The following is a 27,165-nucleotide window of genomic DNA, read 5'->3' as shown; positions in this document are numbered from 1 at the left end:
CTCATATACATTGTTTATGTTAGTACGAATGGGTCAATGGTAATATGAATGTGCACCATGCCAGTCTTTACAGTGGAGAGCTCTGATCCCCACATCACGATGTCTGTCAGATCAAATTTTCTGCAGGATTAATTTAGGCCTATGACAGCCCAACACCCCAAAGACCACAGCACACAGTTACTAAAACATTCTAATTTTAAACCATGCAAAATGAAGTGGAAACACAAGTTTATAACACACTGAAGCAGACTATGTTGCCCCCTCACATCCGACTCATTTAAGTTTTAGCATGGTGCCCCCTACTGACAAACAATAAGACTACAATTGACTGTAATGTACTGCTGTTCAGAAGTTTGGAGCCGCCTGTTAAATTAAGAATATCGGTTATTTTCCATGCAATAACAACTTATACAATGTTGATTTTAATCTTATAAGCTAGGCACCAAAGGATTATTATTAGAAGTCCGTTCTTGATGTTACTCATCAATTTTAAAATCATCTACAGCTCTGTTCACCATTCGGGACACATCTGCCATTCCTTTTTGTCATTTATCAGCATCATTGCCCAGTGTTTAGCTTTTCTCCTCTCTGTTTCACACTGATATTGCTCAGATTTATTTGAGAGTTCTGAAATGTGCAGTATCACTTTTTGATAATTCAGTTAGCTCAGCGTGACCATCGGCTTTGGTGTACTAGCTGTGAAATTATTCATGCTAATGTGCTAATGTAGGTTATCTCGTCACTAACTGCAGTTTCAGTGGCTTTCCACAGCAGTTTGTTTAGTTAATGATGGTTGTGGTGAGTTAAAGGGGAATTCCACTGTTTTTTGTTAAATGTTTGCATAATTAAATGGTCGAGATGTCATTCAGTGAGAATTCATTTGAAATAGTCTGTTCTAGAGCATCTTACTTATTTAGAGTTGTTGTCAAGAGTGAACAGATACCAGACATCCAAAGTGTTTAAAGGGCTACTAGCTACTTCTCTGAAAGATATTACATGAAGTGGTTGAAAATACACCATGTGACACCTGATGCACTCTTTAACAGTGGTTTTGAGATCAGATGGCCTCTTACACCATATCTTTGAATTCAACACAGGGCATAGCAAGGCAATTAAATCATTCCCAAAGAACTTTTTTTCCACATTTATCATCATCAACATCACATATGGAAACTAAGGGATGTGTAGTATAGAATTCATTGGTTTCAGATAGTAAATAAAAAGGATAGGCCTTATTTGTGTTGTAGTATTTCCACACAATTCCAAAGCCGTTTTTAGCATATTTTCCACAAGAGGGCGCTTTTTTGAGTATTGTGGAAAATGAACATATTGACACCAGCAGGACCCGCAAATGTATGTATGTTTGTAGTTACAAATTTCATCTACATGAAAAAAATGTGCATATAATATATTTGCTGTTTCAAATCACATGTGTAGTCGTCTAAAAGTGTAAAGTTTAAAAAGTAAAAGCTTTTGTTCAACTAGATCTAAACTGAACAAGATTCAGTGTAAAACTGTAAATATAAAAAGTTAAGAATATGCCACTTTAAGGTCTGCTTCATATGGTCATGTGTAAGTACAGCTGGCTAGATTAATATTAAACTATGTTTGAGAATGTAAGTGCACTGTCAGTGCTAACATTGAGAGTCCCATGCAGGTGCTTGTGGAAATGAACATGTGTGTGGTAGTCAGGCTACTTGCAAAGTAAGGATTTACACACTAAACATTGCTAATATAGCCATGATAGTATATAAGCTCATTAAATGTCACATTTATGAATTAATAACTTGATTTATGTACCGCCTTTACTCCAAAAAAGAGTAGAAAAATGCAAAAAAATAATTTTTGTTACTTTTTACAACTGACTCCTCAAGTAACATCATTCTTCCATGTGCTAGAGCTGCTTCAACATATGAATATACACCACTGTTTGCTTGAGGCCTCAATGCAGCATGGCAGAAGGTGATAGCAATGCCATTTAAGATAACTGTAGTGGTAAATTAACTCTGAACCATATTTACTCTTTAATAGCTAGTTAGGTGACCTAAGCTAACATTTTATTGTTAGCTTGTACCCAGTGTTGTGATCAAAAGCACCCAGGGGTGTGGCCAAGGGGAAGCGTGAAGCATGGCCTACATGCCCTGTGCTTTATGGTGAAAATCTGCCAAACAAGTGAGTGAACGCTGATCAGAACCTCAACCTTGTTCGTTTTGCTTAAAGAGGCAGCACACATTGTACATTATTATGTATTATTATGTATTATATCAGGAAATCACTGTTAAAAGTACTTAAATACAGTTCTATATCAATAATAATACAGTACTTTTGTTTTATTAGACATTGTGCATCATGTGGATTACATGACTGAAGATTTTAACCAATATCCATATCAATAACCAATATTGTGTGGTTCAGCAGTAAAAATGATATAATATTTTATTCATGAAACCTTATTAAAAATGACTTTCTGCTTTTTTTCAGAGTAAAAACTATGTTTTGTGGTTAGAACTGGTTAATTAACTGATTTTCACTGTGTCCCTTCAGCAGTGCTGCTCTGTCAGCATAAGCTGGATTCTTTCAGCATTGAAAGGAATACGTTTGTTCTAAAGCCAGGTTAGCTTGGTATGTAGCCTAATTTTTTTACTTTTCACATTGCCTTACACATCTCTGGGTAGCTCTTTTATTAAACTCATAGGTAATCTATAGCTAGGGAAGCTTAAATAATGAATGTCTATCACCTAAAATAACAACCTGAATTAAGAACTGGATGCAGTTTGAGTGGACTGAGAAAGGCTTTGGCCATGGATTCGTAGAAATGGTTTGGGAGACTATTTACTTCTATTGTGTTAGCAACATTAGCCTTGTAGCTCCTGTTCAAAACTAAAGGAGCAAAACTTTGACATGAAACATGTCTTAGCTGCTCGACTGCATTTGGGCTAAGTGGAAAATCATTTAAATGAGATTTTTTGCTATTCCTTTCATGCACATGTGTGCTCTAAATATGTGAAGAATGAAGTTATACATTGTTTGAGGAAATCAGAATTTGTCGTCTTATATAAACAATTCTGATCTCAAACAACAAAAAAAACACAACAAACCATTAACACATTATCACAGGAAAAAATTAAATAAAATATGTGACTCTATGGCCTTCCGTAGTATCCCCCTGATAAGTAGATGAGAACTAAATCAGGTTCTTATCTGAAGTGCATGAAAATACAGCAATCAAATACAGTCAGATTCAGTTTCCTGCCTGCATTTGCTGCTATTAAAGAAGCCCCAGTTTATGCAGTCATTGTGCTTTATTAACAGGCTGTCGTTGGCCACAGCCATGGCGTACATAAACAGAGCTTCAGCTAACCATTTGCTCTGAGCCTCACTACATCTTGTTTTTTAAGCCATCAGCATTAGACTAGTCCAGTACTTCCTAAACTAACAGAGCACAGCACGGGCTAGCCCTGCCTTCACAATAAAAGTCCTTCTCAGAACAACCCAGCTAATAAATGCTAGAGAACAAATACTCTAACATTATGAACACATTACAGTGTATTGTGGCTGTCCAAAAAAACCCCTCCAAAATGGTAACTTTACAGCACAAGATAAATATGTTTTTAATTTTTCCAGTAAGTTCATATGAAGAATTTTTATTCCAAGTGATTTTGGAGCATTTATATGGGCCTATTAATTATTCTTTCCTATAGATTTTACTTAATGTATGTGACAGCTGCCATGTTCGAACATAAAAAAATAAAATTAAAATAAAAAGATAAACAAAAAATAAAAATAAACAAAAATGGAGATTTTTTGACCACATCAATACAATATATAAAATAATAGTGAATACAAAAAATTAATAACCATAAACACAGTGAAATATGAGATGTTCTGTTTTCAAAAAGTTATTAATATGTTGGCTAGAAGAATCCAGTTAGAAGAACACAGGTTTGATTTTGATTCTCACTGTACTTCAGTTACTATATGGATGTGTTCAGTTCCATCAGCAGCACTTGGTTTACTTTAATGAAGGACTGATTAGCTGAAGCAGGTATTGGAGGTTAATTGTAAATACTGAAATACACGATTGTGCGCTGAGAAGTCTGAAAAGTTACAAACACATACAATACAATCACAATGATTAAAGGACTGTTGACGATCCTTGTTAATAACTTTTCTCTCTCAGGCCATTCCTCTGTCACAGAAACTCAAACACATGGGGCTGACATAATCACCAATTATTTCTGTGCCTGCACAGTTCTCCCTCTTCTCTGACTGATTTCAAACAATGTCAATCTAAAAAGCATTTAAACTGAGTGCTTAATAAAACATGACACTGTTTGCTTGTACATTTCTGTTGTTCCATCGCTCAAAAACATATTAAGGCCCTGAACTTAATTGCATATAATTTTTCCGTCCAATTTCAGTGTGTAGTTCCTACATATTTTGTGTCTGACTTTGAACAAAGTTTTTAAGTTTTGTTTGAAATGTTTTCCTAATGTTTATGACCAAGAATCATTTTGACTCTCTCTCTCTCTCTGTCTCTCTCTCTCTGTCTCTATCTCTCTCTCTCTCTGTCTTACTCTCTCTCTGTCTTTATATATGTCTCTCTCTCTCTCTGTCTTTATCTCTCCCCATTCTTCTCCATTCTATTATCCCCTCAGTACCCCTTCTATCAAGCTTTCTCTGCCACGCTCCCCCCTCCCTCACCCTGTTGTGTCATACACATTTTTCAGGGGCCAACACTGAGAGCTTTGCCTATTCTTTCCCTCCCAACTCCCTCCATTTCTCCCTCTCGGCTCTCACACAGCTTGCTCCCTTCATCTGACCACCTGCCCCACGACGAGCATCTTCGGAATAATCCAGCCCCAAGCTCAAAGCGTCTCTTTCTTTTTCTTCATCTCCCACAACAGTCCCAGTCCCAGTCAGAAAAAGTGTGTGTGTCTATGTGTGTGTGGGAACTCGGACGAGAGAGCATGGACCCGGCTTGGCTGGCAGCGACTGTTTTCCTCTTGCTCTGGCAGTGTGTGGAGAGCACAAGAGCTGGTAAGCACATGATTAGAACAATCAGCATTACAGTCAGAAGATTGACTACTCAACGTAATAATGGCAAATCCAGCTTGTTTTGTAATATTAATGTGACAGATGTGGATTAGTGCTGTTGTGATGATGGTAGTGATGCTGTTTTTACGTTTATGTTTGTGTTCTATAGAGCATTGTTAGGCCAATAATAAGCGCAATACAAATATAATAATAAAACTACTGGATTCAGCTCTGGTACAGCATTCCTTATCATCTGTGAGATGTTGAAATTGCTCACACCTTTTTTTTCTCTTTTTCCAGTCAAAGAATGGACATATACAGGTAACAAAATCTCTTCACTGTCCATTCATCCCTCTCATATTGGGAGACCCACATCCCAGTCATTGCGCCATTACAGCTGTAACTCAGTTGCTCACGTTTTACAGTTCACAAAGTGGTCAGCTGAAAATAAACTATAATTTACCCATAATGCATTAGTTTTGCAACATGTTGGGTCACATTTTGTGAACTGATATAATATATATGTGAACCCCCCACCCCCTCCCCATTACACTGGTAACCACGAGTACTGGAAATGGTTGTGTGAACACAATAACATTTATAAAATCATGACTTATTTAATTATTATGTGTATATATTCTAATAGTGTTTTTCTGAATAGATACAGGCTCACTATCCAGATATAGAGCGTTGTAACTCTAATTGTCTCTGGTGCTTGTACACAGTACTGTATGTATGAATATGTATGTATACACTCTTAAAAAAGAATCTTCAATTAAAGAAAACATACATAACAGCATAATTACAGAGTTCTTTGCATCATGAAATTATTCTTTAGATTGACAGAGAATGTGTTGTAGATAGCTCTATATAGAACCATTTTGAAAATGGTTCTATACAGCACCAAAAACGGTTCTGCAATTGTTACAAGCTTGACATCATAACAGCAGAAGAACCCTTTTTGGTGCAAATCTATATAGAAGAGGTCTGTAGTCATGAAAATGGTTTAAAACCTATTCTCTTGGCAGTAAGTGTGCTTTTGCCAGTCAAAACAATATACAACATTAGAATAAATATAACAAGAAAAATGAATACAGTAAAGCATGAGGGTTTTATTATTTTACAAAAGCTATTAATATGCTATAGAAATCAGCTAGAGGAACACAAGTTTGGTTCCAGATGTCTTGGTGCACGACAGTCATTGCATAGGTTTGTTAAATGCCGTCAGCAGCACCTGAGTTGAGCACATGTAATGGAGAGTTGAATAGCTAAAGCAGGTTGTAACTGTAAATACTGGACGTCCTCAAGGAGGGCTTTGGAAATGGTTCTAATAAGGCTTAATAATGTGTTGTTTATTTATTCATTTGTATTTATTCTAAAGTTGAATTTATTGTAATTTTCTCAGAAGACACTGTACTATGTATATATATACATATCAGGGTGGAAAGAGTACTGAAAACCCCTACTTAAGTAACAGTACTGCTACTGTGGTGATAATTAACTTGAGTTAAAATATTAACAGAAATTACTCAAATTAGAGTAATTAAGTTGTTTATTGAAAAAACATCTTTGTTGTATTGCCCACAATGAGAAAGCATTATGTTTTTCAGAATGAATGGGTTTGAGGCACGGTTTTTAATAGTCAGCAATTCAGACAAACTCAAATGTCTCACTGAGAGAAGTTTAGAAGTTTGGAGGCGTGGTTGTCTTAGCAATGCATTGTGAGTCCTCTCAGATTGTGTTTGTGCAGTTCTGTGGGACGCAAGCAGCCATTTTTGCTGACATCAAAAGAATCCGCCCCCTGTCCCTCTCTGCCTCACCCCCTCACTCGCCCCCCTCCAGCAAGCCCTGTTACTTCTATCTGATCAGTCTGCCAGCTTGGCACCAGAAAGAGAGAGACGGACAAGAGGGAGAGAGAGAAAGAGAGAGAGAGAGAGAGAGAGAGATGGTTTGAAATGCATGGCAGAAACATGAAATGTTTAGCCAGAGCCGTTTGAAAGGGTATGATTGATAGAATGATGAAAAGAAGGAGACTGTACTGTTTGGCACATGTTCACTGATTACCACACATATACAAAAGTTTGAACATCCTGGGGCAAAGTACGTTTTATTGATTTTCAATGTAAAACTAAGTTAAGACATCCTTTACAGAGAACACACTTAAATAGTTTCTTCAAGTTTTAGTGGACTTTTTATATTTACTGGCTTAAAATATTTAACATATTTTATGCTTTTCTTTCCCCCAATATGTTTTTTTTCTTCTTTCGGCTAATTCAGCAAATAAACAGTCATTGTGCATTGTAATATGCAGTAGTGTGTTCTCTGTAGAGGATGTGTTATTAACTTATTTTCACTTAGAGAGCCAACAAAACGTGCCATTTGACCAGTAGTGCCCAGACTTTCACGTATGACTATGCATCAGTGCACACATGTTCTTTCCACATTCTAAATGTACAGAGGGGTACGTTTAAGCTCTGTGTGGGTTAAACAGAGTACATGCCAACAGGCGAAGGCCTGACAGACCAGCACTATTCCTCCCTCTGTTTCTTTAGAATATCGCTGTTTACCTCTGTAACTATATTGCATCACATCAGATCAATCAAAACTTTGTTTAATGTCCATCCTCTCAGCTATAACTGCATTTACTAGAACTCAAAAGGCAAAAAGTGATGATTGGATGTCATTCCTGGATGTATCATAACAATGAGCAGTAATCACTCTCACCTGACTTGATATACACTCAACATCCACTTTATGGAAATACTCTTCACTTTGTATCTGCTTTCTACTTTATATGGTCTTGTCTGCCTTTTAGGTCCACTGGTGTGCATTTACAGACTGACCACTGTACAGACTGTACAACCTGACAACACCGGTGATCAGATATTATCTGGGTGGTGGGTCATTCTCAGCAGTGACACTGACATGGCAGTGGTGTGGTACTGAGTGCGGCGTTCAGTTTAGCATAAAACATATAATGTGCTTCCTCCTTAAACGCTGAAATGTAACTTACTTTCTTCCTCCCTCTCAGTTTGGTCATTGCTAACTCACACCTGCACGCTATGACTTCCCATATCACACTCTGCCCCCACGCTGAGAGGAATGCTTCCTTCTTCTCAGACTCCCATCCACAGAGGGCTGTGTCTTCAATGGGATTTGAACTCATCAATACCTGAAGAACTGGCAGTTAGACAGTTGTGCCAGCTGGGAGCTGTGAAATTTCACCAAGTTTCACCATCTGAAAACATATCCAACTGTTTGCTGATGCAATTTTTAAAACTATTTTTAACACTTTATTTGTGGCTCCAGAGTGGAACAACTGTCCAACTAATCAATCATCAGGAGATTATGAGTTTATATTCTAGCGATGCCACAGCCCTCTGCTGGCAGGAGTCTAAGAAGACTTCCCCCACCCCCAAAGTATAAGGTGCACTATGAAATGACTGGATGGCTTCCACTTTCGGTGTCAAGACAAATACATTGGATTATTTTTGTCCGCAAAGCATTTATTGGACAGCTTCCTTCATATTTGTCTGCATTGTTTTCAGCAAACAAGTCTCTGTGTAATTTACATTCTAGTAGTTTTATTCAGGTGGATGGTAGTATGGCCTGAATATAGTACGGGAGCTTTCATTGACGGTACTCCATCACTGTGGAATGAAACATTTGAAATTGAAAAAACTGATCTCTCAGATTTTGAGATAATTGTCAAAGATGTGTATCATCATGTTTGCTCTTGTTATTATTCACATGATTTATGGTGATTTTAATTTTTAAAAAATAAGTTAAGCTTATTTGTTGTGGTGGTCATTGTAATTGTTTTTCTGTTGATTGTCTTCTTGGTTGTTGTGATTTGCCTTTTTGGTCAGGACTCACTTGCAAAAGAGATTTCTAACCTGAATGGCCCTTATTCATCAACAAAAGAGTGCAGATCACCTGACATACAAACTATTCTGCATCTGATTCATGAAACTTTTGTATGACAAGGAAACAAACAGAGATTTGAGCGGAAATGATGAATCAGCTTCAGTGCATGAAATCACGTACCAGCTCATCAGTACCTAATTTACATATCATTTACATAAAATACGTTCAAATTCGTGCAGATGTTTTGGTCGCTAGCCAATAAAATGATAATATTCAGTTACTCGTGAGCCAACGGCTGTGCTTGTAGGCAGAGTTGGAGGTGGTGAAAGAATGACTGGAAAGAGTAAAATGTGAAATAAAATGTCTTTTTAAGACAGTAGAATGATGTGATTGTATGATTATTTTTCTAAAATAATGCTGTTAAATCTTAATAAGTTACATATTATTATTATTTTTTAGAGACAATATTGATGATACTATTGGTTAGTTCACCTCAAATTAAGCTTTTGTTTTCAAGTTTTTAAACTGTTATGCTCAAATTTACTCACTCATACCAAATGTGAGTTTGATTATACTGATGTGCCAAAGATGAAATTGATAAATCACAAAACTGTGGGTGAAATGTTTGTGCGCTCGTTTTATAATAAGATTTGACCATAAGTAACAAATGAATAAGGGTCAGTGTGACCAGCATGTTTAAACAAAGGTAAAATAAAATAAAAGTAAAGGTAGGAGTTTCTGTAACGCGGAGCGAGGTAGCGGACGCATGTGTGGAGGTAAGCGACTTTTATTGAGGGCAAATCCAAAATCAGGGTTATCATGGTCCAGGGTCAATGAGCCAATACGGAGAGATTCAGAAACAGACATGACAAGAAACACTAACAGCAGCAAACACCAATACAGCAAACAACAGAGAGCAATACAATCAAACAAAGACCGATACAAAGACCAGCAAACACAAGGGGCAAACACAGGGCTTAAATACACAGGATAACGAAGGACAGGTGAAAACAATGATGGGCGGAGTTACAAAACAAGGGGCTGGACTAAACCAAAACAAAAACGCACATGGACAGGACTGGGAGGGGCCAATCGTGACAGTTTCTCATAAACTGGAAGGTAAATTTATACGAACATGCACACTAATTATGTCAGTCTTTGACTAAATGATGAACTCTAGGTTTGCTTCACAGGCATACCTTACTCAGTCCACAAATTTCCCATCTTAAATCCCTTTTGATTAGGCTTAGTTGATATTTGGGAAACCAGCACTCAATGTTGATTGCAAACATAACACTTCTGGAAATTAGTCCATCAGTAGATTTTTACATCAGTTGCTTTGCTCTGTTGTAATGGTATATAATGAATCCATTACCTCGCATGCAGCTGCTAAGTCAATACATGTTTGGTGTTCTAAAGTGTGTCTAAAGCTTCTTATGGCACTGGAGCTATAAGGCTAATGAAATGTAAGCAGCTAACATCATGCAAACTATTTTCCTAAATCATCACACACTCCCCTCAAACAGTGGAGTTGTTCAGTAATCTCAAGCAGAGTTTCTTATGGGTTTTCTGACACTGTATGACAGACAGTTTTCTATAACAATAGACAAAAGAATGGGCAACAGTCATGCTACCTATTTTTAAAGTAGTTTGGCAACATTCAGAAGTTACTCAAGTATAAATAATATACTGTGATCATGTATTTATTGTTTTTTTAATCAGGTTATCTGCTTTGAGATGTGACTGATATACAATGCACAAGGGATATTCATTGTATTGTAACTTCATGCAGTTATTATGGAATCATCTTCAGCTTTTTGGGCATGTCAAAAATGTCTTCAGTTTTTTTTTTTACAATTTCCCATTCATTCTTCTCATTTGTATTTATATAAACCTCTGACGTTACACAGAACAAGCATATAAATATTGGTCACTGTTCAAATTAAAACAGGCTTGTCATATCGACTGTTAAGGCCTTTATACAAAAAGGTGAGATTTTGAGTCTAAACGCATCCATTGAAACTTATATTCTGTTTTGTGTTGTGTGTCTGCTTGAATACACAGTCATTAAAGCAAAAGGACAACACCAGAGACATCCTGAAATACATGTAAATATCAATTAATATCATACATTTCAAAATTTCTACTTTTCACTCAATCTGTTGCGCTGATGATATCATTTGTAATGAAAAAACACGGTATTAAATTAGAAAAGAATCAAAATAGAATCATCTTTACTGGCAGTCTCAGACTTTTGCACCCCGCTGTATCTGCCATCATACTGTTTTTACATTACTGAAAACATTTTAATGCAAATTATTGAGCTGTACTCTACATGTACGAATTTGTGCATTCCTGCACACATATGTGAGAAAGTGAGTGTGAGAGTGAGTGCGTGCCTGTTTGAGTGTGTGTGTCTGTGCGAGGTAAAGGCTGTGTTTTCACTGCGTGAGCGCTGGGCTTTGTGGCGCTTTGTTTTCTGGCCGTATTTGGGACAGCCTGCGAGAGCTGGACTGGCAGGGCTTAGGGATATGGGTCCCACTATCTCCATGGTGATCACCTTGGCAACGGCGGAGCTGTTTTACAAAGTTTTCTTTCCCTCCTTTTTGGTGTGAATGTGTTTGTGCGAGAGGGTTGATGCGTTGTGGGTTAATCCTCATGTACAAGATACTAACTGAGCACCACAGTAAAACACACACAGACACACACACACACACACACACACACACACACACACACACACACACACACACACATTCATACATGCACCTTCATAAATGATCTGCATTTCATTTTCTACAGGAGTTGTGGGACAGTCTGAGTGGTCAGAGGTTTTTCCTGAGTGCGGAGGTTCTGGTCAGTCACCCATAGATGTGGACACTTCCCGAACACGATATGACCCATCTCTCAGCCCAGTACAGCCACTGGGCTATGGCCAGTACGGCCGTGAACCTTTCACTCTCTCCAACAACGGTCACACAGGTAATCCTCTACCTATGTCCCTCCCATTCACAACACACACACAAACATAGTTACCCAGAATTTGAGCAGCCCTGACCAAATAACATGTTAAGTTTGTTTTCTGATTGCAAATAAGTTAACACAAATTTAAGTATGCCATTTTTCTGCACATTTTAATACACACCTACTATTTATTGTCAGAATTTAACATATTAAGCAAAATAAACATAAAATTTGTCACAAATATATTTAATGAGAGGACGTGTTAACCTATTTTCACTTAGAAAAGACTTATAAAGGCGTTACATACAATGAAGCTTACAAGCCTTATAAATGTACTATGAAAAAATCTGTAAGTTTATTGTTAATATATTATAAATGTACAAAAAGTAAAATGAGTGACTCACAGTGCAGTTACTGTGCAGTACAATAACAGTACAGGTCTGCAGTAGACGTTGTGGTTCAGCTCTACTAAATGTAAATTTGTAGTACTATACAGACAACTCTGCTGCCAGAAAATTAAGTATACAGCAAATTAAGTATACAGTAAATTCAGTCATTGTCTACATACAGCTTTGCAATTTCATATCTCATTATTGTATTATTTACAGTATGTTTGTGCAATGCTGTTCATGGTTTAGTATTTTGCATTTTTTTGTATGTTAAAGTCTCTCTCTCTCTCTCGCTCTCTCTCTCAGTGGAGATGCCGTTGCGAAGTTGGATGGGTGTGGCTGGGTTGCCATGGCAATTCAGTGCCATTCAGCTCCACCTACACTGGGGGAACGGAGTGGGCGTAGCTACAGGGAGTGAGCACACCATTGATGGAAGAAGTGCCTCTGCAGAGGTGTGTTGGTTCTGTAAATTCTGGTTTCAGCTCTGCTTCTGATACCAGATGTCGATTTCACACAATTTCCAAGACTTAGAGAAGACAATTAAATTAAGTTCATAGTATCATCATGATTTATGTTGTGAATGAGAAGGATTTTGACATCAGGCACTCCCACCTCAGTTCTTCAAGGACATAGGAATTGGCTAATTATATGACCTATTTGACCAAGGCGAGGAATTGGAATATGAAGAGCTACTGCTAGCTATATTAACTAACAAGGGCTAATTAAACTGCACATGATTCTCCACTTATTAATGTTTCGATGAGTCGAGGTTTCAGTGCTGGCAATGTTGTTTGATTGTGAGCTACTTTGTTAAAAACTTCTTTTAAAAACTTTTTAAATATTATTTTTTCATTCCAAGTCATATTATCAATATAACAATTTGAGTAAAAAAGTAGAAATTTTCTTCAGAATTCCTTCAGAACTTCAGAATACCACTATCTGGTAGAGTATGTCCCTTATTGCTTTAATGACAGCTCCACACGTTTGTACAAAAGCCTCGTTTTTTTTTTAAAAGGAGCTTCAATAGATGGGATAATCTTTAAAAAAAGCTGACCTCTTTGTACAAAGTTGGTCAACATCACAAATTTACTTAAAGTGGAATAGTGACCAAGAAATAGCACAGAATCTAGAAAATTCCTTTTTCATTTGACTTTTAATTTTTAAATTGATACATTTTTCTCTCGTTCTATTTATTTCCAGGTTAAATGAAAAAAATCCCAGACTTTTGGAGTTTTTGTTTTGAGGTGTTTTTCAGGCACGCTGCACATGTACACAGTCACATCAGAATGTAATATTTTGGTACAATATAATATCTAATATATATATATATATATATATATATACACACACACACACATTACCAGCATTGTATTTCTATGTGTTTGTGTGGGTAAATTCCCAGTCTTCATGCTGATATATCAGTACAGTGTGTGCTGTTGAGGTTTCTCTGCCATATTACTCCTCTCTTACATCAGATTTTCCCTCATTTAAACTCAAGCTGAAGCTATTTTATCAAAATGCCTCTCTGGAGAGTCTTGACTTTCCAGTAATCTTTTTCTGGTATGAGTAAACAAACTCAGAGTTTTTGTTTTTGCTAAATTTGGGTTAATCAGCCCAAAGAATGAACAGTTTTAGAATTACTGGAGTGGATTACTACTTGAGTCATTTTGAAACATATCCAAATTGGGGAATATTTACTTATATAATATATAAGGCTTAAAACAAAACAAACAAAACAAAACTTGTTTTTGCCCTTGTTTCTTCATTACATACACAGAGAATCACACAGTAATAACAGGCGTTAGAGATGCACCAATCATTATTTTTATTGGCTGGTTGCCAGGTACCCTGCCAGGTATTATATTTGTACTCCAACTCCTGTTGGTTCTCCTGGATTATCCCTTTAGGGTTCCTCTGCCAGTTCATTGCAGGTGCTGGACTGCACCTCCCACCTCGCTCCCATTTGTTTTGAGAGAGGGATGGTAGGATAAATGATAGGTAATGGAAGAATAAATCACACTGCTTTAGCAGACTCCTTAGAGCTCAGCGTGCCTTGTTCAAGGATACAGTAGCAGAAGGTGTTAACCACCTCAGTACAGGCCTATTGTTGAAATGTGGTAGGGAAGTCTTTAGGGAAGTCATTTGGAATAGATTTGGGATAAAACCTTGGATTACAGCTGTTGGAACCGTTACAAAGAAATGACTGGTAGGTCTGTGTCTGAGCTGTTTGTGTAGTTGTGCTGAGGTGGGTCCTTATATCTTCTCTAAGTTACAGTAAATGCAAATGTGCAATATGACTTAAGGCCGAATTTCATTTCTGCGCCTGTCTGACTGCAAACATATGAGTCTGCCAGCATATTTGCATGCAACATTAACATGCACACTAGGAGGCAATGAGGAACGTCCTGTGTTCTCCCTTGTCTCTCTCTTTGAGAATTAAAACTCGTCTCACCTTTTTTGTAATATTTTGAAGATTGATCATATCAGTGTTGCACCTCTCCTGCCAGCTGATATTCACTCTATTCCATTTGGTTCTGCCCTCGCTCTGGTTTGGGTTGGGTGTTGAGTCTCATCCTGTTCCCTATGCTACTGGATAGCCACTCAGCACCAGACGCAAAGCTCCACAGTTTCACATGACACATAGCAATTTTGGAGATGTATGTCATGGCCTCTATGAGTCTCTAGAAGCTACAATTACCCATCAACCCCTTCTCTGCATCTCAGAGAAGGATTTATGTGCATCTGCCTAGTACTTTTAATCAGCACAGTAGTGATGCATCGAAATAAAAATTCTTAGCCAAAACCAAAAATTAGTGTAAGACCCACTTGACAGAGAACCTAAAAAAGCCTTGTGTAAAATGAATTTACTAACATTATTACACTATTTAAGCTACAGAATGTGCCATGAAACACCCTTGACAACAGAAAGGGGTTGGATATCCAAGCTGATGAATTCCATTTATTTTTTGTTTTTTGGTAATCTGTCCATCATTTTAAAAACTGTGACTACAGATAGTGTTGTTGTGCTAGCAGGGACTTTCTGTTTGTGTTGTTGTACTGTATTATGCATAGCAAGCAGGCCTGGTTTTAAGTGGTATTAAACCTATACTCGTGAAGTTATTGTGTGTTGTATTTCCTCTTGCAACGTTACCTGAGCAGATATTATAAAACGTTTGTCTCATGTCCCTCATAGAACCTATGAAACAGTTTCACATGGCCAACATTTTCACTGTTGATCCACTGCCACTCAAACCCTTTGCACTGACTGGTGTACAAAGGAAATAATTGAGCATTTTGATCCATGTTTCATTAAAATTAATTAATTATTAAAATTAATAGTTTTTGGCACTCTATTGTTGGCACATTTATTCTTTGATTTTGTATTTTATGATGAAATATGTGCCGTTTTTTCCCTCTTGCGGAAACAAAAAACGCCTTTTTAAAAAAATGTTTTTACATTTTTGGTTTAAATGTCACTGTATCATTATTAAATAGTGCAACTTGGCAAACAAAGGGCTTTATAGTTGATTGTCTGCTAGTAAGCATAAGACATTTCTTAGCTCATAAACTAAAATCTAACAGATTCAATCAACTGTAATAAACTGTTGGCCATTGGTTTAGAAACGTATTGAGGTTTATGCGTTTCTACATCTTAAGTGCCATCTATAAATTTAAAATAGGCAACAACCATGTCTTTCAGTGTCACAGCAAGTCAAGCTGAAAATTGAAGCAAATTGTAGAATATTAACGCATGGCTTTACTGGGTGAGTTTGCTTTTTGGTGGGTTGGAGGAAAGAAAGGAGAAAGAGAGATGGGGAGGGAGGTGGTGGAAACGTCAGTTCTTCTCCATCTGGCCTTATTCAGAAGAGCCAAAAGGAGGGAAAAAGACTGAGAGGGTAGCAAAAGATTGTGCTCCATCACAGACAACATTTAGACAGCTCTCTCTCGCGCAGTCTTTCTGGATGAGATATTCATGACTCAGGACTTATTTCTTTTGCCTCCCTCTGGCCATCCCACCGTCCTGGCCAGTTTTCTGCCAGTGCCCAGCATAAATGTAGCCAAGTGGATTGTTATTCAGATTTGCTAAGCCTGGTTTACAAAAGATTAGACTGGCAAGAATAGTCTATCTGTCTGTGTCCTCCAAACTTGCTTTTTCTCGCACATACGCTTTTGAATGTGTGTGACAGAGAGCCTGTGTTGATCAAGCATTTTTTGAATAATTAACACTTTAAAATTAAAACCAACATATTTTTATAAATATGCAAGTGCATGAGTACAGGGCATTACATATCACTGAACTAGAACCCTCAAAGTATATGTTCGTAAGTCAAATTTGTGACTTTTGCTTAATAATATTTCTCGCTCTCTCTCTCTCTCTCTCTCTAGCTCCATGTGGTCCACTATAATTCAGAGCTGTATGCCAATATGTCTGAAGCTAAAACCCAAGCAAATGGACTGGCTGTGCTGGGAGTGCTCATAGAGGTGCCTATCACGGTTGTTCAACAATTTTTTCAATTATTATTATTTGCCATTTGTAAGTATAGAAACACCTACTCTGGAAATGATTATGCGCTGCGCTTGACATTAAAAAGAGTAAAACAAATTGAGGCCGTAGAAAACACATAGCCTACATGGCCTACCAGCAACCCAATGTTATATTCCATGCAGCCCAACAAATCACACAATCAAATCCTGTAAATCAATAAATTGCAAGTGCATTAACTCCTCACTAACTTGCAGCTGCATTATAAGGATACTCACTGCACTTAAATCATTAAGTTTGTACTGTGCCTTTGTGTCATAGCCTTTATATAGTTTGAAATTATTTCTCTGACTAGAGGGACAAACTATTTATTGCATGTCTGGGATCTGATATAATGTACATATAGGATCACCTTGCTTTACAAACATACAAACGTACTTAAGTTCTTAACCTTTACAGCTAACGTCAGAATAAATGATCAGAATAATACAAGTCAATTTCACCAGTTTTTCACCAGAATTTTTAGCTGAGATATAAAGAAAGTCATTCAGATTGGATTGGTGTAAAATGGTTTATGGTAGAGAAACTTACCAACTTAGATTTCTTTACAGTGGTGACAGGAACCAGGGGTTGTGATGTCTCCAACCAAATGTAGCCTTTTTATTTACTATTAATATGACCAGTGAGCCTACACGATTCTTCTATTTTTGTATATGTTATGTTGGTAACAATAAAACAGTCATGAAGCTATTTTCCCTTACAACGCCCTGCATGCACCTGTCTGCCATGAATAGATTAGAAAAATTGGGTTATGGCAAAACTGTATTGCAAAACTATCACATAACACTGTCTTAGGTATTAGGATACATATTTGTAACTATTTCATTTAAGAAGTCCCTGGGAGGTCGCCTTTAGAGGTATTAAACTGGTTCCTGTGCACCACTGACTCCTGAGGTTCCTTTCAACAGCTCATTTACTTTGTTTACATCTTAATGAATGAAGAAAGGTTGACAAATTGGTTAAATTCCTATTTAAAATGTGTTATGTGTATTTTATGAGCTGTTATGATTTGCAGCATATTCCATGTACCTACTTAAGTATGTTCTTCAATCCATATTTGTTGGGTGGACCTACATTCTTAAAATGTTCAACAAATTTAATTACAACTTTCTTGACATTTTTGACCTTTATGGCATAGTTTAAAGTAGAATCAGGTCCAGCTTAAACACTTGTCTCTCTGCCAGGCAGGTGGTGAAACCAACCAGGCATATACTAACATCTTCAACTACTTGGGACGCATCAGGCATGCAGGTGAGTGTATATGAGTGTATATACCATTCACTTTATTAAAAACCTCTACACTGCAGCTCCACCTCATTGGTGTACAGTTTGAAACATTAGCTCATTTGTTGATGCATGTTTTGTGGGATCCACCATCTAGGCCAACCTTCCACCTGGAGGTCTTCCTTCCTGCAGACTTTAGCTCCAACCCTTATTGAGCCCACCAGATCCATCTAATCATTGCCTTCAATAGTCCTTGATTAGCTGAAAGAAGTGAGTTACATCTGGGGTGAAGGTGAAGCCTGCAGGAAAGTAGATTTCCAAGAGGAGGGCTGGTGGCCAATACTCAAGCCATTCATTACTTTTATTTAGCACCTTCGATATGCTCAAAGATGCTATACAAACATAAAACATGAGCTTATTGAACATGATGTACACAACAACACAATACATGAGTATCAGACACACGTGTTTATTAGTCTGTGTGTTCTTTTTATGGATGCTACTTTAAAGTAATAGTGAAAACCCATACAGTGGAGCAGAGCAGTGTTTCCCAGTCCTGCTACTGACCCCTGCACTGTATTGAGCTGATGATTTAAGTCAAGTATGTTTGTGCAGGAAAAACTAATGACGTATTTGAGAACCAGAGAATTAGGATCCACTGCTGTAGATGTCAGTTAACATTGAAAACCTCAGTGACCCAGCACAGCGTGTGTGGCTGTCCTTCTGGGCAGGTCAGAAAGTGGCCATACCTGGCTTTGATGTGCAAACACTGCTGCCCAGAGACCTGAACCGCTATTTCCGCTACAATGGCTCACTGACCACTCCTCCCTGCTACCAGAGTGTGCTGTGGACCGTCTTTGCGGAGAGAGTCAGAATTTCACACTCCCAGGTACAAAAACTATTTTTGCATCAGGCCTTAATCATCCTTAGACCACAGAAACACAAATACACCCCTTTCCTGTTTTCCTCCTCTCTGCTCCTCCCCTCTACTCTCATCTCTACTCTGTTCTTTTCTCTCCTCTCTTCTGTTTTCCTCCTCTCTTCTCTACTCCTCTCCTTTCTCCTCATGCTCTCATCTCTTCACCTCCTCTCCTTAATTCTCCTCTTTTCCTCTCTCCTCTGCTTGCCTTTCTCCTCCTTTCCTTCTCTACTTCTCTTTTGTCCTCTCTCTTCTGCTCTGCGCTCCTGTTCTTTTCCCCTCTCCTTTTCTCGTTTCTCGTCTCCTTGTCATCTCTCTTCTCCTCCAGCTGTTGAAGTTGGAGACAGTGCTGTACTCCACTAAACCTGGGGTGTCACAGCCCACTTTGCTGCAGGATAATTATCGTGCCACCCAGCCACTCAACCACCGGACCGTCCTGTCCTCCTTCATCCCTGGTGAGTGAGAAAGGGAGAGAGTGGGAAAAGGGGACGGGGTGAGAGAAAGAGAGGGCCACGGCCGAGCTCTTTGTTTGTGTGACGGCTGATTAATTCAGATTCAAAATCTCCCCCTCTGAACAGCGAGCTTATTGTTGAGAGGGACACAGAGAGGGGCAGTGTGTTAAACAGGAGGGGTGAGGAAAATGAAAGCACCTAAGGAATGTTTAAGATTGCTTGAAGTGAAATAACGACACTGCAGCTGACACTTGAAGTCACTCACTGGCCCTTAGTTACTCTCCCTCTCACACACACACACACACACACACACACACACACACACACACACACACACACACATACAAAATCTTCAGCACCAAACCATCCCAGCTCAAAACAAGTGTAACACACTAAAATGCTTTAATCATTTGAAATGTAGAGCTATTACTGTTATTTTGCCAACCATTTCAATGTAATAATATAATTGCATCAGTTACATAGCAAATTACATAATGAATTGCATTTGCATTTGATTTTTTCCCACTATCTTGGAATTGAAAAAAATCAACGAAATGTCAAAAATATAAAAGATGTTTAAATATTTTTTATGTTGCTGAAATCATAAAATATTTCCTTTTTCTACTTATGAATACAAATATAATAACTATTCAAAGATTGTTTCAGTGAGCTGTTTGTGAGAAATAACTAATGTAATATCAAAAGATGAAACAAAAATCTGTCATGTCAATTGCTTACTTCCGAAATTTCTTCAAACTATAAAAATGCAAAAGGTTTGTTATTTTCAGACCCTAAGCCTTTTGTGGTCAGTCACTGGGCCCAATGAAAAAAAGCCTTATTGCACATTTTATGTGTAAATAACTTAGGAGTGTTATTTGGCATAACCTCACCCATCATAACCTTTCCACTGGTAGTTACTGAGTATAGACACTGAGAAGAGAGCATGGGGTTGGCTTTGACTTCTGACTTTGAGAACATTATTATCTCAAATAATGTTTGTGTTACAAAACCAAAATTCTAATATGCGTCCTTTTTTCTGTCTAGTTTCAGTAAAAATCTACACAGACGGTAAGATCTTCATTATTTTTGATACAATCATTGTTGACTTTTCATGTTCGAAATGCTTTTATGTACATGAAATTGTGATGATGTGATCTCATGAATTTAGGTCCCATTAAAGTTCTTAATTTGTTCTCTCTCTCTCTCGCTCTCTCTCTCTCTCTCAGGTGAAATCTCAGCCATTGTAATAGGCTCGCTCTGTGGGTGCATTGGCCTGGCCACGATCACCTGGTTTGCTGTGAAAACGATTCGGTGAGAAATTCTGCCAAGCTCTTTGGTTTATTCTGTACAGGCTTGTTGACAGTGTTAAACGATGGGTGCTCAGCTAATACGTGCTCAGTTCCGCATGCACAGTTACTGTTGACGTGCTAGAACTGACTAAGACTACAAAATCTTTACTGATAGCCTATAGGATTTTCAGCTGTTCAGTATTATCCATTCTTATGCCACCTTCTACCCCACTGAGAGGACGAAACTGTACAGCACACTGAAAGCTTTTTAGTGTTTTGTTTTTGACAGATGCAGAAATTCTGTCATTCATTACCAAATTTCAAAATATACATAGTGAATCTCAGCATCAGTCAGCCAATAAGCATGCTAACTCCAAAATCTAGCCTGCTGATTGGCTGTCTACTTTCCATTACATATGCATGTTATTAACAACAGTGCATCTTGATTAATCTGTGGCATGCCCACATCCAGTGCTCCACACTCATTTCTAGTTTACATTTCTTCGCCAACAGCTATGTATAATCTGATATGAACTCCTTAAACTGACTATATAACAATCCTTGAAGATATGCTGGATTACAAGTGTCAGCAATATATTTTATAGACTCATACATCAAACAAACTGTTTAAATGTTTATAAGTGTCACGATTGGCCCCTCCCAGTCCTGTCCATGTGTTCTTTTGTGTTTTGATCTTCCATGTGCATTTGTTTTGGTTACCTAGTCGGCGTCTTGTTTTGGTGACTACTCCCCTGATTGTCTCCACCCGTGTTTGCACCTGTCCCTTGTTACCCTTATGTATTTAAGCCCTGTGTTCCCCCCCCATCTGGTTGCTGATCTTTGTTTGAATCTCTGTCTGTGCTGATCTTTGTCTCTGTTGTTGGTGTTATCTGCTGTGGTGTTTGGACTGTTGTATTCTGGTTTGTCATGTCTGCCTCCTGATCTAGCCGTGTTGGCTCTATGACCCTGGACTGTCATGACCCTGATTTTGGATTTGCTCTTAATAAATCTTGCTTATCACAGAGCTTATGGCCAGAGACTTAAATTCTTAGATGCAAGACTTCCCTCGATCTCTTGCTCTGCTGTGTAGCAAACTCTCTCCACACTGAGGAAATGTAGGTCTGAAAGGGAATGTTTGGCTGACTCAAAACTGCAGGAAATGGGCAATTTGTCTGTGGATTTCAGGGTTTGTCTAATTTTACCAACACCCAATAAAAACAGGCAGATGACTAAGCAAATAATGTAGATTTACAAACTATAAATTGTCTTGAATCCTGGAAATTTTTCAACATATGTAGAAATGTAAAATGTTTACTTTTCACAACCTACTAGCAAGATGTGCATTTGTGATGAGGAAAACTGCCCTGAGCTTTGGAGAGAGTCACACAGTTTTGCTTTGTTTAAAATAAGGTGTAGAGATAAAGTATCTTTCAGGAATCTGTAACAAAGTCAAATCTTTGTTATTAATATTGATTCAGAAAATTATGAATGATGGCTGTAATATTATTAGAGTTGTTGCTTAGTGACTGTGATTTGGTGGTAACGCAGATTTATTTCCAGTTGTCATGGCCGTCACGGCAATTGCTGCCACTTAAAGTCCCTAATATTCCATGACATATACTCACTCAATACTGGCATGTCCTAAGGAAAAGCTTCAACCTCATGCTTTCTGTCTGGGAGGTATTCCCTGGGCTGCTGGTGCTTTTACAGTTTGGCACATCTTGAATACCTCAGCCTGCAATATCCTATGAATATCTGTCTGTTTTCAAGTTAAAATTTCTTCCCTTTACAATCTCTTACATACCTGCAGCAATAAAAACCTAATGTGATATTAAAGCCATAACAAAATGCACTGACTGTATCCTGTTAAGCAGATCATGTGTTGAATCATGTTTGATTTTTCATTGATCTTGTTCAACTGTGACTGATGGTCACCTGATTGTGTCTCCTGGTCACACGGCAGCTCTACGTCGAGCTGGGACGTCCTGCCCAGTGTCCGACTGCCTCCCCAAACCAGGTCACATTTATTAATGAGCTACTGTATAACCTTTTATCTCTTTAACTTCTCCTCATCTCCTGCTCTGTCCTGCACTCAACACTGAACCATCTTAGACAGAATTCTCACTTTAGCCTCTCACTCTCACTGCCTTTTCTCTAATGTACAGTCTAGTCTTCTGTATAGCAAAGAAAATGATGTATTTGATAAACGAATATAAATTGTATTTCTCAGACCAAATCAGACCAAAAAATACTGATACTGACTATTTAATGAAGAACATCAACCACAGATGTGCACTTTGTAGGTTTAGAGTTACTATTTGGGAATTGGGTCTGCAAACCTACAAGTGCACCTGGTAGGTGTATCTGGTAAAGTTGTCAGTGAGCATGAACATTTTTCTATCATTTTTTCTATGTTTCTATTATTTTGTACACCCTCTGTAGCTGTTATACTTCTTAACTTGGCTTCAAAAACAAAGCAATCAAACAAAAAACACGAAACACTAAAATGTGGCTATACTGATCACAGTGCAGATCATGCCAACAAAGCAGTGGTGAGAACAGTGGACCCTGCTTTAACATGCCCAGCTTATTTCATTAGGGCTTAATGATGAGTAGTTGAGTTGAATCAGGTGTGGAGCCCTGATTCAAAAGCATCATAAACACATATTTACTGTGTTACATGTAAAGCTAGTAGATTTTTCCCCTGTAGTACACCTGCACGCTCCAAAATAGTCGTTCTAATTCAATTAGTTTTCATGTTTACATCCTGTTACTTTAGTCATAGACTTCTTTTTGCTCACCAATGGAGTGTCCATACATCCATTTTTTTTAAATATGAAATATGAATGGATAGAAGTTACAAATATTAATTTGCCATTGAAGTCCCAGTCAGAAATCACAACACTTTTATTGTACCTTACATGCAGCATTTTTACAGTAACTCCTTTAATAAAGAGCCCTGGCAAAGAGCTACTGCCACTATTTTCCATTTCTAACAACTGACTGAAATGCATTGGTGAGGCTACTGCTCAAAGTCAGTGAAGCACCTAGGACATTCAGAAGGCCTGCAGTCATGTTTGGTCCCATCTTTTGGAAATCAAAACTTGATTGTTCCTAATTATTTTAGTAGTTGATCTCAAGCATAAGGCATTACTTAGATGCCACAGGGGAAAATCCCAGAATGGAATTTCAAAAATTTAACCCTTTAGTATTTAACCAAACTTAACCGTTAAATTACTACAGTACTACATACAGTGCAGTATAGTACAACAAGAATTTACATTTGGCAGACGCTCTTATCCAGAGCGATTTACAGTTTGATCATTTTACACAGGTAGGCGAAGGTGGTGTTAGGAGTCATGCCCAAGGACTCTTATTGGTTTAGTGTAGGGTGTTTACCCAAGGGGGGATTGAACCCCAGTCTACAACGTAGAAGGCAGAGGTGTTACCCACTACACTAACCAACCACATGAATAATGATTATACTACATCTCCAAGGTCCTGAGGGTCCCCACTGATACTGTACTTGAAAGCAATACACCAGAATACTTAGTGTGTCTGACTACATATGGCGAGTCCAAAATGACTTGCTTAAACATTCTGATCTAAGTTTGATACCTTGTACACTACATGACTATTATAGAAGTCTGTTCATTGAGCATGCAAATGTGTAGTAACCACACATCTCTGACTATACTCCATCGGTCACATGTGAGGAATCTTCAGTCCTGGGACACAGATTTCTCTACGCGAACGCACCTACAAAACCTGACAATAAACAGATCAGTAGAATCATATGTGTTTAAGCAGGGAAATCACAAACTTTGCTGGACACCAGCCTTTCATGAATGTAGTTGATATACAATGATGTACAATATCTTATTCCTATTATAGAAGTTTAAATAGTCCACTCACCAATATGATTTCCCCTTTGATCATTGAGCACTAAGGATCAGTCAGGCAGCTGCTGTGATTTCTGACTAGGGGTTCAACACTGGTGCTCGAATTTAAGCCAATGTCTCCCTCTGCTGGTAGGCTGTTGTTTTAACACCTGATTTTGTCTGGATTTTTGTTGTTTGCTTCACTCTACAGAACAAAAGATGTGGCAAAGGACCTTAAACAGGACATGGCCCTGAGGACCACCTCTGACCCTGGAAAAAAGGAGGAGGCTGTAACTCCGCCTGAACCGTGAACATTCACTTCTGAATTTGATCTTTTTTTCCTGCCATCCTCCCTCTCTTTCAGCACTCCTTTCTCCCTCCTTTTTTTTCTCCTCATTCCTTTTCAGTCCCTCATCCTTTACAGGTCTGATGCACAGCTGACTGTGCATATCTCTCATACAGCATTACATTGTTTTACATTTTGAGATTCACTTGTTTATGTTGAGATGTCTGTAAAATTAGACAGAGGTATGTTCTGTGTTGCGTATGAATGAACTGAACTGTATGTACATATAATATTTGTCTTGCAGCAATAAACAAATGAGATATCTGCAGCAGTGTTGAACATTTATTTTACTGAATGTGATTTTGTCATATGTGACCTGCCTACCCGGGGGGGGGGGGGGGGGTGAGTCATGACCTCATTAAGATCTCTGTGAGAAGGCATAGCACGGACATTAACAGTACTTTGTGAAGAGCCCAGGTCAGACAGTCAAAATAGAGTTGCTGGCCAGGTATAATAAAACAATTAAGCAAGCAATGAGGGGAAACGTCTCCTCCTCTGAAAACCTGCTTTAAGGGACATTCCAGCCAAAATCAGTGGTGCCACAGTAGTCTCTACAGTGAGATTGTCTGGTTTACAGACTAGGAAAACACCCTTCTGATGATATATCGTGCAGGTGGGAGGAACTTCAAGCATATTTGGGCAGATACCTGAGGAAAGGCTACTTGAAATATTTTTTCTCCTCAAGCTGGGGAGTGCGGAAGATGGATAATGGTACTCCTAAAAAAAAACCCCAAAAAAAACCCAAGAATCTATTTGTTTATTAGCCTCTACATCACTGGCACTGATTTGATATGATGTATTTGTACAGCGCATGCTGCTTATTGCAGTGAGAGAACATCCATGTACAAAACACAAATGAACTGATACAAAACTGGCAATTCTATCAAACTGATGAAGAACGATGAGGGAAGCATTTAGTCTCATAAACGTATATACAGGGCAGAAACAGCAACCGATATTAGCATGGCACTTACATATTAGCTTGGAGCTAGCACAATATCTCAGGAATAACAGATTCATAGGGACAAGCATCAGAGCTTGTCAAGCAGGAAAGATGTCAAGTGTTGAAACTGAGAAAAGTCTTTCAGAGGTAAAGATGGGGAGGGGCTCACCATTCTGTGAAAGACACAGGCAACATGGATTTGCACAGGCAAATTCAAGAATAATGTTACCCAATGTAAAATAGCCAAGAAATGTGTCACATACAGGACATAATATCATGAAAAGACAAATTTCTAAATGCAAGGGACAAGGCAAAATAATAATATTGGATATCCATGGTCTGTGGGCCCTCAGGCGGTACAGCACGAACAGACTCATTTCTGTTGTGGAAATCACTGCATTGGCTCAGGAACACTTCCTAAAACCACCAAACATGCATCCACAAAAACGCAAGTTAAAACTCTAGCTTGCAAAACCAGATATAAACAGGATCAAGAAACACTGCAGTCCTCTTTGGACCTGAACTCATTTAAGATGAACTGAGGCAAAGTTGAAAAGTGTCCTGTGGTCCAACAAATAAAAATTTGAAATTCTTTTTGGAAATTATGGTTGACACATCCTCTTTGGCTAAAAAGGAGAGGGACCACCCAGGTTGTTATCAGCATACAGTTCAAAAGCCAGCATCAGTGATGGTATAGGGATGCATTAGTGCACATGGCATGGGCGGCCTGCACATCTGTGAAGGCACCATTAATGCTGAACGATATGCCTTCCGCCCGAAGACTGCTGGGATAGGCTCCAGCACCCCCCCGCGACCCTGACGGAGAAGCGGCTTAGAAAATGGATGGATGGATGGATGGATGGATATACATGTTTTTGAGCAACAGGCTGTATGCTGCCACCCAGTTGACGTCTTTTTCAGGAAAGGCCTTGACTTGTTGAGCAAGACAAAGCCAAACCACATTCTGCACATATTACAGCAGCACGGCTCTGTATTCAAAGAGCCTGGGTGCTAAACTGACCTGCCTGCAGTTCAGACCTGTCAACACTGAAAACATTGGCACATTATGAAAATGAAAAATAAGACAAAGGAGACCCCGAACTGTTGAGCAGCTGAAATCCTATATCAAACTAGAATAGGAAAAAATTTCACTTTCAAAAGTGAAAGGGGTCTCTTCAGACCAATTCTTCTCCTCATCCAACTCCAAATGAGCATAAGGCTACTTTTCAAGAAACAACAGAATTTCAATAATATCATTTACAATAAAAATAACATTTGATATTCAGTTCCTTTTGCTTGAGCCCTCCTCCT

The 27,165-nt window shown here is 38.3% G+C and overlaps 1 protein-coding gene across 2 annotated transcripts; it reads left to right on the top strand.

The window, feature by feature from the left end:
• The first annotated feature begins 4,732 nt into the window (after positions 1–4,732).
• Positions 4,733–25,179, top strand: ca14 (carbonic anhydrase XIV). Of its 2 annotated transcripts, XM_017700862.2 has the most exons (12): positions 4,733–5,040; positions 5,338–5,358; positions 11,707–11,886; positions 12,564–12,709; positions 16,644–16,739; positions 17,985–18,051; positions 18,756–18,913; positions 19,272–19,398; positions 20,440–20,463; positions 20,622–20,706; positions 22,648–22,701; positions 24,777–25,179. In XM_017700862.2, exons 1-12 carry the CDS (start codon positions 4,941–4,943, stop codon positions 24,874–24,876), a joined length of 1,158 nt encoding a protein of 385 aa, XP_017556351.1. In that variant the 5' UTR covers positions 4,733–4,940; the 3' UTR covers positions 24,877–25,179. The 2 variants fall into 2 exon arrangements, with proteins under 2 accessions (XP_017556351.1, XP_017556352.1); XM_017700863.2 differs by lacking the exon at positions 22,648–22,701.
• The last annotated feature ends 1,986 nt before the right edge of the window (positions 25,180–27,165 follow it).

This window comes from Pygocentrus nattereri, chromosome 3, assembly GCF_015220715.1.
Source record: "Pygocentrus nattereri isolate fPygNat1 chromosome 3, fPygNat1.pri, whole genome shotgun sequence".
Lineage (NCBI taxonomy): Eukaryota > Metazoa > Chordata > Actinopteri > Characiformes > Serrasalmidae > Pygocentrus > Pygocentrus nattereri.
This window is presented reverse-complemented; position numbering and strand designations above follow the sequence as displayed.